Below are 17,582 nucleotides of genomic sequence, written 5' to 3'. Positions count from 1 at the left end.
GGCCTGGCATTTCTGAAGACCACCAGCTGCCTTGTGCTACTTGGAGCATATGTGGGAGAGTCAGGCTAGAATAACAAGGTGTTTTGTGATCTTTGTCTTGGTATCTAGTCCCCAGCCTACAAAAGAAGACGTTGCAACTCCTTTGCCCTCTGAAAAGACTCCAACGAGTATTAATCAAACACCCGTTGAAACAAATGAATTTCCACAGCTGCCAGAAGGCTTAGAAAAGAAGCCTATAGTTCTTAAATTCAGTGCCATGATAGATGGTATAGCTATTGGAGCAGCACTCTTGCCCTCTTTAAAGGCGGAATATAAGATGGGAAGAATGAGGAGTCACGGAATGACAGGTAACAGCTCTCTGACACTTTAGAAACGTTATGGCTTTTCATTTGGTCTTGAAAAAAGAATCCAAGAGGACTGGATATTTCCGTTGAGTCATTTTGACAGGTTTGACTCTGTTGCTGTTGGCTTTTTTAATCTGAACTTCAATCAAGTGGGGCCATAGAGAGAACTTACCCTGCTTTAATACATGATTGTTGAAGGCAGAATACAAGATCAGATTAAGAAATGCATGCATTCATATACATAGCTTTCTCCCTCTGTTAAAATCAGTTTATGATGCTTGATTAATTAAATTCTGATTGGTAAGGCTAGTCAAGAATACTCTTACAGGGCCTCAGTACAGATGAGTTAGACTCACTTTTCTGTCAAAGTATAGTCAAGTCTTCATTTTCTTTAAAAATTAAGAGAACCCAGAATCTTGTGGGTGGATATGTATAGCTGTAGAGATATGTGCCCTTTAATAACACCTTCAGATTTTTATCATCCCAAAAGTGTTCTTAAATTTAAAATAATTAAAATTCTTTTGCCAGATCATATGTTTTTCCCTGTTTTCCTTTTACAGGTGCCCAGACAAGATTTAATTTTGAGCTTCCAAGTCACAGATTGCGCTTCACTTCAAAAGTCTCTGCCACTGATATGTCAACCATTCCTCCCTCAGCAAGTCTTAACCTTCCTCCTGTCACTATGTCAGGCAAATATATAATGGAAGAACATGATACTTACTCAGACCAAATATGGAGCATAGATGAACTACCTGCTAAACAGGGCTATTATCTACAAGGGAACTACTTACGTTGTGTGGCTGAGGTAGGTGTTCAAAAGAGTAGACAGCTTTGGTAAGTTATTTCCATTCTGTTGTATTTCTGTCTGTGCAACTTCATCTTATTTTAATTATCTGCCTTCTCTAAAACTCTTGGGTTTACGGGTTGATCCAAATATAACATTTGCTATTGCATGAAATAGAAAGAGAACTTTGAGTTCTTAGTTTGGTGAGCAACTGACATATTAAACGGTCAAGAACGCTATATTTGGAGGATTTGAATATATTACTTTGTGCAAATAAATAAGAAAGATTTATTTAGTAACATTTTTTGTTTTTATTTTTGGAATGAATATTTCTCATCAGTCAGGTTGAATAAAAGCGTAGTACGCTGATGATTCAAATAAAACTTCTAAACTGGTAGCTTATGCTTCTATATCAGATAATTGTCATACACTGTGCAAAAGATACTTAAAGATTTGTATTTTAATTGGTTTATTTCTTTATGCTTAGGTAGCTGCATAGATAAAAGGAGCAGCTATATACACCCTCAGTGAATGATCTAAAATTTTCTGTTTGTACACGATGTTAGACACAAGTTCTATTTGCATACCAATATGCACAGATACTTTTCACAGAGGAAAATCTTGCTGCTTAAAAGAAACTAATCTGGTGGGGAAGAGTGGCGCTTTTCTGTATTTCTTCAGTCAAAAAAATTGTTTAGCATGTTTGTGAGTGAGATTTCTTATGTTTGCATCCATATGGGAGAAGATTATGGGTGCTGCTCTTTGTTCAACCCATTTGGGTTATTTCCTGGCTGAAGAAATACCCACAGATCCCTGAATTAGTTCAGCGTGTAAATCTAAGCAGGGAGGCACTGCTTAGCAAAGGCAAAAGCCAAGCCCAAGTAATTTTATAAAATATCTATATTTTGATTTTCTTTAAAAAAAAATCTAATGAAAAACTTAAACAGTCTCAGGAAGACTCTAGTTCTTTAGGAATATTCTTTAAGATTGGATTGGACACATTAAGTTTACCATTGTAGATATCAGTAATCTTGTTCATTTGTAATAATTAGAAAAATAGACTTCCAGAAGTGGACAGCTCACTTCTATATTTGTTCTGATTTACTATCTGAAATTAAGTAGAATTTTGCATACTTTTCTGAACCTTAGTGAGCTCCTGCATTTTGGTGTTTAAGCTAAACTTAAGCAGGAGAATAAACTTTTTTGTATAATAGCGTATGTCCCTCAGTTTTCTCCTGTGGTGTTCACAGCAGAAAAATTGCAAGACAAAACTTTTTTTTTTAAATGCCAATAATGTTACGATTGGGATTGAAAATATATATACCTGAAAGTTTTTTTAAAAAAAGAAAGAAAACATAGCTATGATAACTGTTTTAAAGTTTTGTTTTGCTTTTATTTCTGTAGGTTGGTTCCTTTGAACATAATCTCACAACTGATCTCTTAAATCATTTAGTATTTGTGCAAAAAGTGTTCATGAAGGAGGTAAATGAAGTCATACAGAAGGTTTCAGGTAAGCAGAAACACTTAAAAACAACTTTTAAATAAAATCCTTAACCCTTGTTTGATGGCAACATTATATAGTTGTCTAGATAAGCTATTTCACAGGCACCATTACTTTGCATCTAGCACTGAACAGAAGGAAGCAGTAGAGCCTGAGTTTGAAGTAAGAACAGAGGCTCTGGAAGTTTTTGTATCTATTTCAGAGTCAGGATGTTTTATTGGGAAACCTGGTAACTTGTTATTCTGGACACAAGCCTCTCTGTCTGCTTTTGACAGACATGATTACGTTCTGTATTCACTTTGCTCCCCTGCAAAACAAAGGTCATAATCTACTGCATTATGTAAAATAATTTCAGCATGTTATTTTAAGGAAAACAGCTGTGTCTGGGGAAAATAGTAAATACCAATAGTGATATTGGTATTTTTCCAGCATCTCCCTATTCCTAGCTCTTTGATTTTTTTTTTTTTTAATTATTATTAGAGAATGTTTCAGTATTGTAAGAAAAAGACACTTGGCTATTCATTGGGGTGATTTGTCTGTCATGCTGTATACTGCAGAAATGGCAGTTTTATTTCATCTTTTCCAAAAATGTTTCAGAAGAAACAAGCATTGTCATAGAAACCAAAGCAGAGAACAGTTGCAAAATCACTTGATGCTGTCTCTTTTTCAGTATCAAATGGAAATATTTGTGTTCAGCTGTTTGAGTAGACAGCCAAAGTTACAAAGCGCTTATTTTCTTACATAATCTGGTGGAGGGTTTTTTTTATGTAGGCTGAATCAGAATTTGCACAGCATTTAAAAATAGGTCCAAGCGCTTCCAGCTGTTAGTGTTAGAGACTTCATCTGTCTGAAAATTGAAAGAGAATTCAAAACCCTCCAAAACTGAAAGAGGACCAAAAATCTCGTGCCATGCAGGGCTATTTCACTTCAGCAAACAAGTTCTGTCACCCCAAAGACAGGAAGAAAAAAATAAAATAGTGTGGTTTTTTGTTGTTGTTTTTTTTTTTTTTTAAACTGATATGGGATTACCCTGAAGGGAAATGTAAGGACTGGAAGCTTTGTTTTACAAACTAGTTATCCTTTGGTAGTTTAAAAAACACGTGAATGAAATTTACTACGGATATTACACAATAGATGAGAAGGTGAACAGAAAAGCAAAGAAATAAAGAACAGTAGAAATGGAGTGGAATTTCAAGTAGTTGAATTTTAATAGTTTTTTTAGTTATCTTAAAAAACTATTATAGAAGTATAGCTGCTTTTTAGTGGAAAGATTCATTAATAGTTGGAAACATCATGAGGAAAGGTAATCTAGAAAGTGGTGACTAAATGAAAGGTGTGTGTGTATACACACCGATGTACAGGTTTGTATGTGTATGCGTATTCACACACACAAATATACATAAAAGAAATCTGCGGGTCAAGATGACGTACGCTCAGGGGGGTTAAAAGATGCAGTGGAGAAAAAGGAACATGTCAGAATCTCTGAATGGTAGAAAGAAACTAATTTTGCCCAGCCAGATGTTTGTTTCAAGCAAAATGTCAGCGTTGCGTACTAAGAGAACACGTGGGGGAAGAATAAACCTTTAACAGCTGCCATTATTCTATTAGAACAGTTTTTATGGAGGAGAATGAAGTGGTATATTAGGAATGGTATATTAGATGTAGTTTACATGATTCCTCAGTCTCTAGTGTTTAGTCTCTTCTCTGTTTTTATGTGAGGGATTTATTACCATTTGCTGGTTCTTTGCTTTTTCAGACTACAAATTTGTATTGGGAATAGCAGCTTGATGTTGTTTGAAATGTGACTGCTACCTTCTGTACTGTGGTAATTCAGCAGGAACATGGTTGGGTGCCAGCAAGCCAGACCCAGGGTCTGGATGCAGAATGCAGAACGATGTTGGGGAAAAAACAGCTTTTGTTCTTCCAGCTTGTAACAGAGTAATTTACATGGCTGGAGCTTCCCAATTAGTGTAATATACTGAAGTGGATTTTCTAAATACGGTTTCTGTTGCACTAAAATACTGATTGCATACTACGTAAGATGGAGTTGCACAGATGCAAATCTAGTTAATGAACACAGTAGTTCCTGCTGTAAGATTTAGGGTAGTGTTGATTTTAAGACAATTGACCATTTGTAGTAGGGGGCTGTTAGCTACATTTAATGAGGTGAATCTGCACCTGTGTACATCTTCTGTCTTCAACCTATATTTGTTTTTAGAAATCTTTAGCAAATTACTGTTTGAAAGGAGGCTGAATTCAACGTCATCTTTTTTTATATCTACATGTCTTAAAGTGCTTTCTGTGTTAGAACTCTGAATGTGAATATTTGATGTGTATAGGAGGGGAGCAGCCAATACCTCTTTGGAATGAACATGATGGCACAACTGATGGAGAAAAACCAAAAATTCTTCTTTACTCATTGAGCCTACAGTTTAAGGTAATCCTATAATGGCAAAACAGTGGTTCTAGATGCTACTAATGGCTGAATAGTTTGGTTTCTACGTGACAGCTAATTGCATCAAGAATATCTGCATGAAGAAAAAGATCTAACTCCAAGTTTGGTCCCTGTAATCTTTTAAGATAGCTTAGTGGCATTGCATAAAAAATGAATTAGGAAAAATCATTATTTCCTCTTTTTTTTTGGCTGCACAATGAAAAGAGTTTTTTGTTTTTATTACCCCCTTCTCTTTCTTTCTCTGAACCAGATCCTAAGATCCTAACAACTGTCTTCCTTATTCATTAGGGAATTCAAGTGACAGCTACAACTCCCTCAATGCGAGCTGTGAGATTTGAAACTGGATTGATAGAACTTGAACTCTCAAACAGACTACAAACCAAAGCAATGCCTGGAAGTAGCAGCTACCTCAAACTGTTTGGGAAATGCCAGGTGGATTTAAATCTGGCACTAGGACAGATTGTTAAACATCAGGTTAGTGCTCAACATCCTTCCACGTGGTGTTCAGACCCAATAGAGCATGATCCTAAAAATACAGAACCAAGCCAAGAGGCTGTCCTAAACTGCTGGTTTTTTTTTTTTTTTTTCCTTTTTTCTGATCAGGCTATGGAGTGAGTATAAACTGTGGAGGGCTTCCTTGTTTTGTCTTTTTTTTTTGTTTATTTGATAGAAACTTAAGCATTCTGCAGTGCACAATTATAGAAATGCTTCCTGAATATACTCTTGTTTTTTTAAATAGTTTAAAATAAATCTTCTCACTTGAGTCAAGAAGTGGCTGAAGATAGCTTTTCAGAAGAAATAGAAAATTTTCAGCTACAGGCATCAAAGTAGTAAGGAGTCAACTGTGGAATTTTGTTCCATACTATTAATACTCTTAAAATTTACTAGTTGTTAGTAGCAGTAATGGCCTTGCTGTAGAGTCAAATTCAAGATTTTCATCAATATTGTTATCATTGTTAGGGTACATGCATGAAGTAATAAGTTTATAGTAATAGTATAGTAATATAGTAATAGTTTGTCTGTCATAGTCTGACAGTTTTAGCTCTTTCATTTTTAAACCCACTTGCACCTCTAATCGCCGACTCTATGATACAAAAATATTTTGTGATGCCTAGAAAAAAAAATACAAGTCTTAGCATCTATAAATGTACTGTCTCCATAAAGGATATGGATATATAAATAGTTACTTTAGTTAACATTTTATGATAAATAAGAAAAATAACACTGATTAGAATCTAATAGGAGGAAACTGAATATCCTCAAAGGAGGTCTGGATAGAAAAGAAAAAGGGGAAAGAAGAGTTTTTTACTTCTTGTTATAATCTTATATTTTGTCAAATACAGTAATTTATTTTTCCTTCTCCCTGTCACAAAACGTTCCCCCTTCCCATTTTTGAATGTTCTAAGGTATATGAAGAAGCTGGCTCAGATTTTCATCAAGTTGCATATTTTAAGACAAGAATTGGATTAAGAAATGCTCTCCGAGAAGAAATCAGTGGCTCATCAGATAGAGAAGCTGTCCTTATTACTTTGAACAGACCAATTGTTTTTGCTCAGCCAGTGGCCTTTGATAGAGGTATGGAAGAGACAATTGCTACAAATCTGTTTTCATACTGAGCAAGCTACATTTTTTTGCAAAGAGGCTTGATTATTGATGATTTAGTTTATTTCAAGCCAAATCAAAATGTTTGGTAAAATAAACTAGCTGAGAAATTGAGGAGATCTACTGCATGCCAACAGATCAATAATTGCTAATGTCAAAAATTTCATTTGCTGAGTGATTAGTTCTCAGGTGGTTTGGAGGAGGTTACTTTTGTAAGTATTTTCTATATATGAGAACAGCATTGTTTTCTGTATTTTAGTGTTAGTCTTGTCCTTTGCAACATGAGCCTCTTCAGTGCATCCTCAGTGTGTGCATGTGTTTGTATATGCACTCGTGTCCATTGTTGCACATCTACAGTCTTAAAATTGAAAAAAAGAAGATTTTTTAGTGAATGCATTTTTCTGTTATGTTTTCATTTCAATTAAGCATTTCTGTTTTCTTTGTAAAGCTGTGCTGTTTTGGCTGAATTACAAAGCTGCATATGACAACTGGAATGAGCAGAGAATGGCTTTGCATAAAGATATTCATATGGCCACAAAAGAAGTAGTAGATATGCTGCCTGGAATCCAGCAAACCTCTGCGCAGGCTTTTGGGACCCTATTTCTTCAGCTGACTGTCAATGACTTAGGAATTTGCCTGCCAATCACAAACACACCTCAGGTAATTATGTTTACTAGAAAGCAGCAATTCAAGACATTGTTTGGATAGATGTGATGCTTCTGAAACTTTCTGCAGAGGAAAAAGGAAAAATAGAGAAGGAAAAAGTACAAGAAGATATGAGAACAGGATTGGTTTTCTAAGTAGGAAAGATAAACATTATTAAATGTATATATGACATCACTTTAACTTTGCAATCTTCAGTCAATTCTCTCGGATTTTCTTTTTCCAGTCTAACCACACTGCAGATCTTGACACTGGCTCTGCTTTAGTCCTGACTATTGAAAGCACATTAATCACTGCCTGCTCCTCAGAGTCCTTAGTTAGCAAAGGTCACTTTAAAAACTTCTGTATCCGCTTTGCTGACGGCTTTGAGACAAGTTGGGATGACTGGAAACCAGAAATAAGAGGAGATCTAGTCATGAATGCATGTAAGTGGCTGTGATTTCATACTGCACAGTAGTATTTCAGATGTAAATCCCCATTTTTACCACTTGCTGTGCCTTTTAAACTACTGATTTTTCCCCATAAATGTAAAGAAAAGACCTTGGCCTGTTGAAAGCAAAATAATACAAGTCTAAAAGGTTGTATTACTGTTAAAATATGTTGCTTTCCTTTATTAAGAGATTTGTTACTGTATGTCTTCCACAAGTGTTGATTTTTTGGTTTTGTTTGAGATGTTGGAAGAGGTACATGTATAGCTTTTATGTAATGTCATAAGATCCAAATAAGTTTTTAGTGTTCTAATATAGATCTTAATTTACATCACACTGAAGTTTCAAACATTTATATAGAATTTCAAGTTGATAGAAGGTTGGATGTAACCACATAAATTCACTTTACCAAATAAGAATGAAGTCATTCAGTGGGAATTAAAACTAAAACTCCAATCCAATACCAACTATACTTAAGTTGTGGAGGGACTTGAGGGGAAATTTTGAAAGGCTGATCTAAAGCAACTTTGACTCTGCCTAACCAGTATATGTGCTTTGTATATAGGTGTTGTACCAGATGGTACATATGAAGTATGTTCTAGGACAACAGGGCAAGCTGCAGCAGGTAATATACTTTTAAAATAATTAAATTCCTGTATAAATAAAGCTTTCATAAATCATGAAAATTAAATCCTTCAATAACCATGTTGTAATTTAATTGGTGCTTTTGTTTTTTGTGGATCTTTTTTGTCCTTAGTATCTTGTTTTCTTTTGTAGAACTGCTCTGCTATTCCAGGTTTTAAGTCCAGTCAGTAACACTGGCTTTAGATTTTTACCTCTAGGGAAACACAGGGTGCGTGACTTTGCCCATTGGTTGGAGTATAGTCCTTTATAACAGCAGTGCTGTTCTTCCAGAGACAGCTCCTGGTCTTCCCAAACTCCCTGTCCTGCTGAGTTCTGACAATCCTCAAAGTCTTGAAAAATACTTGGCACTGTCTGTCTTAGTCATCATATCTGCTGCTTGATGGCTCTCATCTGTCTACCCAGATGTTGAACCTGCGATGTCTCCTATCCCCGTAGTTTTGCTTGGGATGACACTCACTCATGGTGGCACTCATTAGAAAAATCCGGGGAAGACATGGTATCATGGTATTTGACAGACACATTATATGTATAATATAACATCTTCGAGCATCACTGTTAAAGGACATAAAATGGTTTAAAAAGAAAGGAAAAAGCGACTGTTTTTTCATGCTGATGGACATCCTTTAGGCTTCCTGCTGCTAGAAATCCTGTTCTGAACTCTGAGTTCTACTGAGTGTATATAATATATACATATTTATATATATATATATATTTAAGAAATATTAACTTAGTATCTATGAAGTAGTTAAAACATGCGTTTCAGCTGTAGATTATTTTTTCATCAAAGTTATTCCCAAGTGGGCAGAAAAGACAGAGCTTCATAACTGACAAATGCTGTATTGTCTAACTAATACAAAACTCACTGCAGGGGATTTTTTTTGTTTGCTTGTTTTCATTTTGTTTTCTTTTAAGAGGATAAACTGGTTAAGCATTATATATATATTTTAAATAATTACAGAAAGTAGTAGTGCTGGAACCTGGACACTGAATGTCTTATGGAAGATGTGTGGTATCGATGTTCATATGGATCCAAACATTGGAAAAAGACTGAATGCTTTAGGCAACACCCTCACAACACTGACAGGAGAAGAAGATATTGATGATATTGCTGACCTCAACTCTGTGAACATAGCTGATCTGTCAGATGAGGATGAAGTTGACACTATGTCACCTACTATACATGCAGTAAGTGAATCAACCAAAATAAGTCCTATTGATTGAAGAAGTCTTGACAAAGATTTCAGTCACATGGAAAGGTCTTAGTCTTGAGTTTTTTGAGCATAACATGGTAGTCTCTATGGCTCATATAACTTGTGTTCTAAAAAAAAAAAAGTGTTATCTTTCTAACACCATACTTCAAAGGCAAGAAGTCACAGAATGTATTTCTGATGTTGTTATATATAAATTTGGATTTGGAAACATGGAAATATGACACGTAACTTCAGGAACCTGAACTGGAAAAACAGTGACTATAGATAGTTCTTTTTGATAGTAAATTATTAACATAAGCAAATTAGGAGAACTTTTTTTGGTACTTCTACTCAATATGCTGCTAACCTTGTTTTTTGGTTTCGCATTAAGCTATTTTAACAGGTGTTGTTTAATGGCTTTCTTAAACGTCTCTTGCCTGCCAATGTTGAAAACATCCCAGAACACTAATGTTCCTGTTTGTTGTTTAGAAATCAGGTGGAGGTTCATTATATGGAGATGCACGCAAGCTAACATTTGGGCAGCGGATTGTAAATCACCTGCTGGGTTTGAGCCCCCCAAACCATCGATACTCTGTTCCTGTAGAATATCTGTGGGGGTCAGCGAAGTGTGATTCTCTTCAGTCTAGCAGATCACATATGAAAGCAGGCAGATCCTGCTCATGGGGACATGTATGTAGTAGTTATAGTGTGTCTAACTGAATGATGGGGTTTGGATCACTGGAAGAATTCCAATCAGCTGCCTTTTGAGTTGAAATGATTCTTTTGCATGCACTAGTCCAAATTTTAAGGTGTGAAATTCACTGTTGAATCATGTTCATGTCCAATTTTTGATGAGGGCATTAACTAAATCTTCATTTTAAATAGGAAATTGTTGATCACCGACGGCAGGGAGCTTCTAGTATCCAAACTGGAGAACAGCGAGGAAGAAAATTTGTGAAACGTTTAGTTGATATTAGAGAACTCAATGAGCAAGCTAAAGTTATTGATGACTTAAAGTAAGTTGGATTTTGCTTTAACTCACACAAAGTTTGGGAATAACAAACTGCAGCTGACTTTTTTTCTTTTCTTTCCTTACGTATCTTGCAGCACTCGGATTTTCAAGTGTGAATTGCTTTTTTTCTTCCCTTCTTTATTTAATAAATACAAAATGTCCTTTCTGATTCTGTAACAAAAAATTATATATGCAAGTACTCTATCAAATTTCTCAAGTTCTTTCCCAAGTGTCAAATTAGTCTATATTCTTTCTGGTTCTCCGTTACAGCTATGATTATGGTCAGTTTCCTGCTGATCCAAAGTTGTAGTTACTCCTTGACTTATTATTGTGACTGCTTTAACAAAGTGTATTGCTTTATAACTGTAATAAGCTTAGTCTTCTTCACTGGAAGAAGAAACATTATAATCAACTCTTTGTATAGTGTATGTGATACTTTAAAATTAAATCACGTATGCTGTACTTAATAAAAAACCTCATGAATGAATTATGTAAAATTTCTTTATCTGTGAATGTTAGTATTTTTCAGTCATGGTTTGGGCTTTTTTTTTTTTTTTGTCATCTAAGACAGGCTAAGACTTACTTATTTATCTGTCTGAGTTGGGAATATAGAGCGTGGTGATTGTGCTAAATAATAAAGTGGAGATGTTTACTTTTTGTACTTGGAATAAAAGAGTTGTTAGCATCCACCAGAAAGCACTCATATCTGAACTTTGGATTTTAGGTTAAATGTTTCTTCTAATGTGAGTTCAAGAATCAAAGTTATGTTTTGTCTCTCTGTCTTCTCAGTGTACAAGAGCTACAAGAAAGTGTGATTCTTTGAGAATAGCAGAAACTTCACAGTTTTCTAAATTATTCAGTGGTGTGCATTTTGTTTTTCTTCAGAATGTAGTCTATTGTAGAAGGCTGTCATAGATGTGACAGGACTTCGGACTGTTACAACAGAAGAACTTTTCTTCATTCTGCTGAGGAGTCTCAGATTTGCCCATTATGTTTGGGCGTAATTAAACAACTGTCACATGATTGAAAGTATATACGAAGTTCTTAAATCTAGTGTTACAGCTAGTACTTTTTGAAATAAGAGAGTTGCATAGCCATTCTTATTCTACACCTTAGTTAGCATAATGTTAGAACTGTTGTTTGTGGTCTCTGTGCATGCTGCTTTGTTCTGCGTCCTCTATCTACATTGCTAATTGATTCGGAGACCAAAACATTAAAATCAAAAAGTCCTCTTCAAGGACAAAATGTACCTGACAAAAAGTTGTGTGATGAAACAAGGATAAATCTTTCTAGAGCTGTATTTGGCACTGATGAAACTACTGAAAAAAATGAGAAAATGGGATGTTTTCCAGGGAAAGCAGAACATCATTGCAACACAGATTTTGAAATGGTGAACATAGTGCTACATATTTCTAAGATAACCCTCCCATAATTTTTCTCCAGAAAATTAGGTGCAAGTGAAGGAACCATAAATCAAGAAATTCAGCGCTATCAGCAACTGGAATCAGTGGCTGTGAACGATATCCGCCGAGATGTGCGAAAAAAGCTGCGTCGATCCAGTATGAGGGTGAGCAGGATGAATTGACTTCAAAAATATAATAGTACTTGCATTGCATATTTCTTTTCTGGGGGAAAAAAACACAACAACAAAGAAAATGCTTTAAAAAAAGATTAAGAAAAGGATTAAGAATATCAAACAATTTAGGTGCCCTTTTAGCTGTAGGAGGAGGTGGGAAAGGGTGTTTTCTCCCCTATAATAACAGGGATAGAAAGATGGAAATTTTACAAGTACTGTAATGTAGATGGGTTTATTGCACATTCACAAGATCAGAAAATATGTATTTGAAGATGTAGCCTGCCTTCACTCTTAGAGCATTTTGAAATGGTTCTTTATTGGACTGATGAATACAAATGCAAGCATATTAACAGCCTGGGCAAGCAATAGATACGTATTGTATTCCATTTGGTATGTATGTTTTCTCTAAGCAAGTTCTATATATAAGTGAACATTAAATTTCTAGAATTAAGTGATGTAAAAATAAAAACAAGCTACTAAGGCAGTAGAAGAAACTGCGCAAAAAAGCAACAACTTTTGCAGCTAGTCCACAAATTTGTGGCTGTCACCGCAGACCATGGTAACAAAAGTGACAGAACATTATTTTCAGCATGCACTAGTGCATCAGCTTCAAGTATTATGCTTCATTAAAGAGGGAAGTAAAATAATAATTTGTTTGCGGCTCTGTCACAGGTGTTCTCATTCTAGCTCATGTTCTTCTGTTGTTATAGGTGGTATGTAGGGAGGATGTCTGTCAGAGTGGTTGGATTATTAACTTTGGGCATACTTTTCTACCAATTCCAGCAAGTGTAAAAGGTGAAAGTTTATCAGCATTTGCCAGTGTTTTCATCTTTGCCTCTGGATAGAGATGCATTTTAATTATTATGGAACAAAAATATCTTTTTGCTTTACTGGCACACCTGCATAAAGTAAGACTTCAGCTTTCCAGAATTTCTTTCTCACTAACCTCAGCGTTGCATTTAAATATTCTTCTTGATTTAGGCTGCTTCATTGAAAGACAAATGGGGTCTCAGCTACAAACCCAGCTACAGCCGATCAAAGAGTATTTCAGCATCAGGAAGACCACCTCTGAAGAGAATGGATAGAACAAGGTAAACTGGGAATTTCAGATCTGTGATGGCAACAACAGCACGTGGAAGAGGAACTATTGGTCTTAGGCCATTAGAATTTTCTTACTATACAGCAGGAGTTGTATGTGGTTGAACTGGATAGGAGAAGGTCATTTTGGAAGATGGACAAATTCATTCGAAAAAGTAATTTTTCACTCTTAGGCAGACTTATGTGGCATGTCAAATAAATGTTTCTACTTGCACACACAGAGAAAAAAACCACAGGGCTTTTTTATAGAATCCTGCTTTTGTGACATATTGAAGAAAACTTGCATATAAGGCAAAAAAGGCATAGTGTAAATAAATTTGATTTTTACATTTGATTCTTGATTGTCTACTTTTGAAAAGGGCAGTTTTAATGAGAGAAGGGAAGGGGCATTCTTTTAGTTTGTGAATGATAACTTGCTGTTTGTCTCCTTGCCTATATAATATGTGCATTTTTTGTTTCATCATTTAATGTCTGCTGAGCAAACTGCACTTGCATAATGACACCTTTCAGTGAAGTATTTGCATTGGTTTTAGAATATCCACATTTGAGTCTGTTGCTTCTGTAGATCCAGCTGTTGAGTTCAGAGTTTGGAATTAAAAGATATGCTGTGTAATTATGTATTAAATATAAAAGATTTTAAAATAAAGGTGGAGATGAATGTTAGAATTCTTTGATATTTTTTAAATATAAGAATAGTAATTCTTTGTAGAAATTTGTTTTAAATTTGAACACTTAAATAAGTGAACGGAAACTTATAAATAATTCAGGTGTGAAAAATATCAGACAGCAGAAATTCCAGAATAAAAACCAGCTTTAAATAAAGGTATTCATTTTTCAAGGTACCTTTGAAAAGAAATCATTCTTCTGAATTAATTAGCATAATTGATGATTAAAGCCAAGTAAGAGTTGAAGATATGAATGTTCTAGTTCAAGATCTGTTGGATGAAACCCACTTTTCTACCTTTTCACAAGGTTACCTGAAGAGAACTAGAAGTTGTATAGGAAATATAATCAGGCTTTTGTGTTGCTCTGTAAATTATTCTTCTGGCTAGGATGATAAGAAACAAAGCAGTGGAAAAACTTAAGTACTTTGGTTGTGAATGAATAGTAGTATGTATGTAAGGCCAAATAATTCATCTCACTTCAATGAGAAAATGCATAATCTTCCAATGTGTTTTATGCACTATGTGGTAGATCATGTGTATCTTGCTTTTTTCTATAATTTCTGTATGTTGGCTCAGGATTAAAAAAGTTACATAAGTGAATAAGGCAGATACTGTTTAGCAATAGACTACGTGCCAAATAATGTGTAGCTGCCTTCTCTTTCCTTCACCCCTCCTTTTTTCCGTTTCGTGTACCATTTCATAAGTGTTCCAGTTATGATATAATACTTGTCTTCTTAACAAAATCTTAAATATTGACTGTGCTTTTTTATTGCCTTGGATTTGTGTAGGTAAATGTTTGCATGAATGTAAAATCCTGTAGGAAAACTAAACAAGATGTTGTGTTTTGTTTTTTGTTTGTAGCTCTCGACTAGGAGACAGTGAAGATCTCCCAGATATCCGGGTAGATGCTGCATCTCCTGGGCCAAGAGTAACTTTCAACATCCAAGATTCTGTAAGAATTACTTTATATGCCATACAATTGTATTCCCTATGCCATTTGATCACAGGTTCCATGAGATGGGTACACCTAGACAGACCTGAATTGCTTCTATGTTTTTGTGTGTGTGCGCCTCAAATGATTGATGTTAGGAAGATAGGTTTGTTTTGACAGAAGATAGATGTGTTTGGAGTTCTTAACAACGCAATCAATTGAAACATTAAGGAAAATATTAGTATTTTTGTTGTTGGGTTCTTTAGGTTGGCATAATAATAATACAGTTCTGTTGGAATTTTTACTAGATGTATGCAAAAATCATCTAACAGTGTTTATGTTTAAATATATTTAAACTTTTGGAAACAGGTATTACTAAGTTTGCTATAGCCCTACGGGTGTAGCCTTTTGTGTGTCTGGGACTGATTGTTGAATCTTCAATTTTGTTTCAGTTGCTATGTTTTCTTATTTTAAAAATGTTCCTGTTATGTTGTTTTTTCATGGCTGAGATTACTGCAATTGTTTTAATTTTTCTTTTTCTTTTCACTTCTAATTAAGTTGAATAAAACAGTTTTGGGGATTGCACAACAATCCAGCTGTCCAGGGGAAGGGTATTTTCAGGTATTTCTGAGAAGGAACAATCTTTGCCAGAGAACTAATTTATCTTGCAGGGAGCTGCTTTTCAGTATTCCATCTCTTTAGCATGCAGCTAAACAGAATGTATATCAAATCTAGAAGTATTTAAATATGTAAAGTAAGCAGAAGAATATGATAGGCTGTTGGTGACATTTCCGGGTCTATCCTTGCGTACACCTAAAACTTAGTAGCCTTTTAAAAATGAATTACTGGACTTTTGTTCATATGTCTGTACTTTGGATGTGCTTTGGAAGGATTTTAGCATGTGCAGGTGTCCTCATCTGTTGCATTGTGTTAAGACTGCAGTCATCAACAGCAGTACAAAATAACTGGTAGGTGGGAGGATGTCTCCTCACACTTTATTCTGTTGGAATTCCTGTATTTAATGCAGAGAAAGACATTTTCAAGTCCTAGTGAGCAAGAAATGTTTCAAAACTTAACACATAGAGAACAAATAGATTTTTTAACATGCTTTAAAAAAACAAACTTGTTTAGGGATAACAACAGCAAAGTTTGATTTTTTTTTCTTTAAATAAATAAAAACAAAAAAGAACCCCCAAACAACTTTAGAGATAGCGACATACCTTTTACACCTTCCAACTCACCTTATCCTTTTAGGAAATAAATCCTTGTTTCTGAGAGGGAAGGAGAAATCAAATGTAGAAATGTGCTTTGCACATTTAAATATCTTCACCATCCTGCCTTTTTTTTGTTGTTCCTTAAAGCTATCCTACCTTTTATATATATAAAATACATAAAATAAACTATATATATATACATAAATATATAATAAAAAAAGCCCAGTTAGGTTAAGTTTTGTGGGTGTAACAAAATGTTACCAAATACTTAGAAGTGTCAAATGTTGAATATTCCTCCCTCTCATACCCCCAAATTCTTACTGACATTGTAATGCCAGTTCTTAACTTCCGCGCAGTTCTCATTTGAATTTGCAGATGATGACTGTGTAGCTCTATAATAAGACTGTATAGGTAGTGCTGGTGTTATTTTTTTAGATATTTTTTCACATACATGTTAAAGAAGTTAATGTTTGAAAATTCCTTGTGGTGTTCTTTATGGTAGAAATAAAGATAGGACCCTTTTAGAAAAGTGACCTGAAGTTCATTTCATGTCAAAGTACTTTTGTTCAAGATGTTGAGGAGGAGATCAGCCCAGAATTGCAAATTGAGACCGTACATTCTGTGTTAGCATTCTGCATGCACACCTCACTAACGCTTCTGGATACTTCACCCCTTTACAAGGTTGATGATGATTTTTCCTTTTGTTCTTTTCTTTCAAAATATGTTTACAATTTACATGAAATGTTTCCATTCCTTCTGATTGTATGAATTGATCAGAGCATGACACATCTTTAGCTAACAGCTTGAGCTCAATCACTAGGTGATGGCAAATGTCTCCACACCAAGCTTTCATTTCTTTCTTCTTCATAATCCATCTTGCAGTTTCTATACCTGATATCACTGCATTATGAGGAACTTGGGACTGAGAGTTTCTCATAGCACTCTTGCTTTTTCTTCATTTCCAGAGCTATCTAATGCATTCTTAATTGAAATACCTGTAGAAATGTAACTACTCTTTGTCTCTTTACAATCAGTTTCCAGAGGAGACAGAAATGGACCTGTTGTCTGTAACTATTGATGGTCCCTCCCATTACTCATCTACTAGTGAAGGCTCATGTTCGGTATTTGGTTCACCCAAAACTCCAGCAGTCTTCTCACCTGGCATTCCCTTCCAGCCTGAAGAAGGACGTCGGGATGACAGCTTATCATCAAGCAGTGAGGATTCTGAGAAGGAGGATGACCATGAGAGAGAGAGGGCATATTTTTATAGGAAACCACCGTAAGTAATGGTCCTAAGGAATAACGTGGAAATTTCAAAAATGCATTTGAAATATTGAATTTAAGTATGCAAAATTTGAAGGCTAAAAAAATCTTTGGGGCACCACAATGTGGGAAGGTTATAAAACTAATAGAGTGTCCAAAGAAGGTCTACAAAGATGGTGAAGGGTCTGGAGATCTGAAGATGTGTGAGGAG

General features: G+C 35.1%; 1 protein-coding gene across 1 annotated transcript in view; it reads left to right on the top strand.

Moving 5' to 3' along the window:
• The window catches only part of BLTP1 (bridge-like lipid transfer protein family member 1), a 110,785-nt gene that overhangs the window by 69,262 nt on the left and 23,941 nt on the right, over window positions 1-17,582 (top strand). Inside the window, exons 50-66 of the mRNA XM_080590922.1 lie at window positions 109-347; window positions 905-1,149; window positions 2,533-2,638; window positions 4,969-5,066; window positions 5,373-5,558; window positions 6,491-6,659; window positions 7,135-7,346; window positions 7,576-7,774; window positions 8,343-8,402; window positions 9,381-9,607; window positions 10,102-10,302; window positions 10,498-10,628; window positions 12,068-12,191; window positions 13,182-13,291; window positions 14,825-14,915; window positions 15,453-15,515; window positions 17,143-17,387. Coding sequence (XP_080447048.1) covers window positions 109-347; window positions 905-1,149; window positions 2,533-2,638; window positions 4,969-5,066; window positions 5,373-5,558; window positions 6,491-6,659; window positions 7,135-7,346; window positions 7,576-7,774; window positions 8,343-8,402; window positions 9,381-9,607; window positions 10,102-10,302; window positions 10,498-10,628; window positions 12,068-12,191; window positions 13,182-13,291; window positions 14,825-14,915; window positions 15,453-15,515; window positions 17,143-17,387 — 2,706 coding nt within the window. The remainder of the gene's footprint in view (window positions 1-108; window positions 348-904; window positions 1,150-2,532; window positions 2,639-4,968; window positions 5,067-5,372; window positions 5,559-6,490; window positions 6,660-7,134; window positions 7,347-7,575; window positions 7,775-8,342; window positions 8,403-9,380; window positions 9,608-10,101; window positions 10,303-10,497; window positions 10,629-12,067; window positions 12,192-13,181; window positions 13,292-14,824; window positions 14,916-15,452; window positions 15,516-17,142; window positions 17,388-17,582) is intronic.

This window comes from Anser brachyrhynchus (genome assembly GCF_964034855.1).
Source record: "Anser brachyrhynchus genome assembly, chromosome: 4".
NCBI lineage: Eukaryota > Metazoa > Chordata > Aves > Anseriformes > Anatidae > Anser > Anser brachyrhynchus.
Note: the sequence above shows the minus strand (reverse complement) of the source record. Positions and strands in the feature narration are given on the sequence as shown.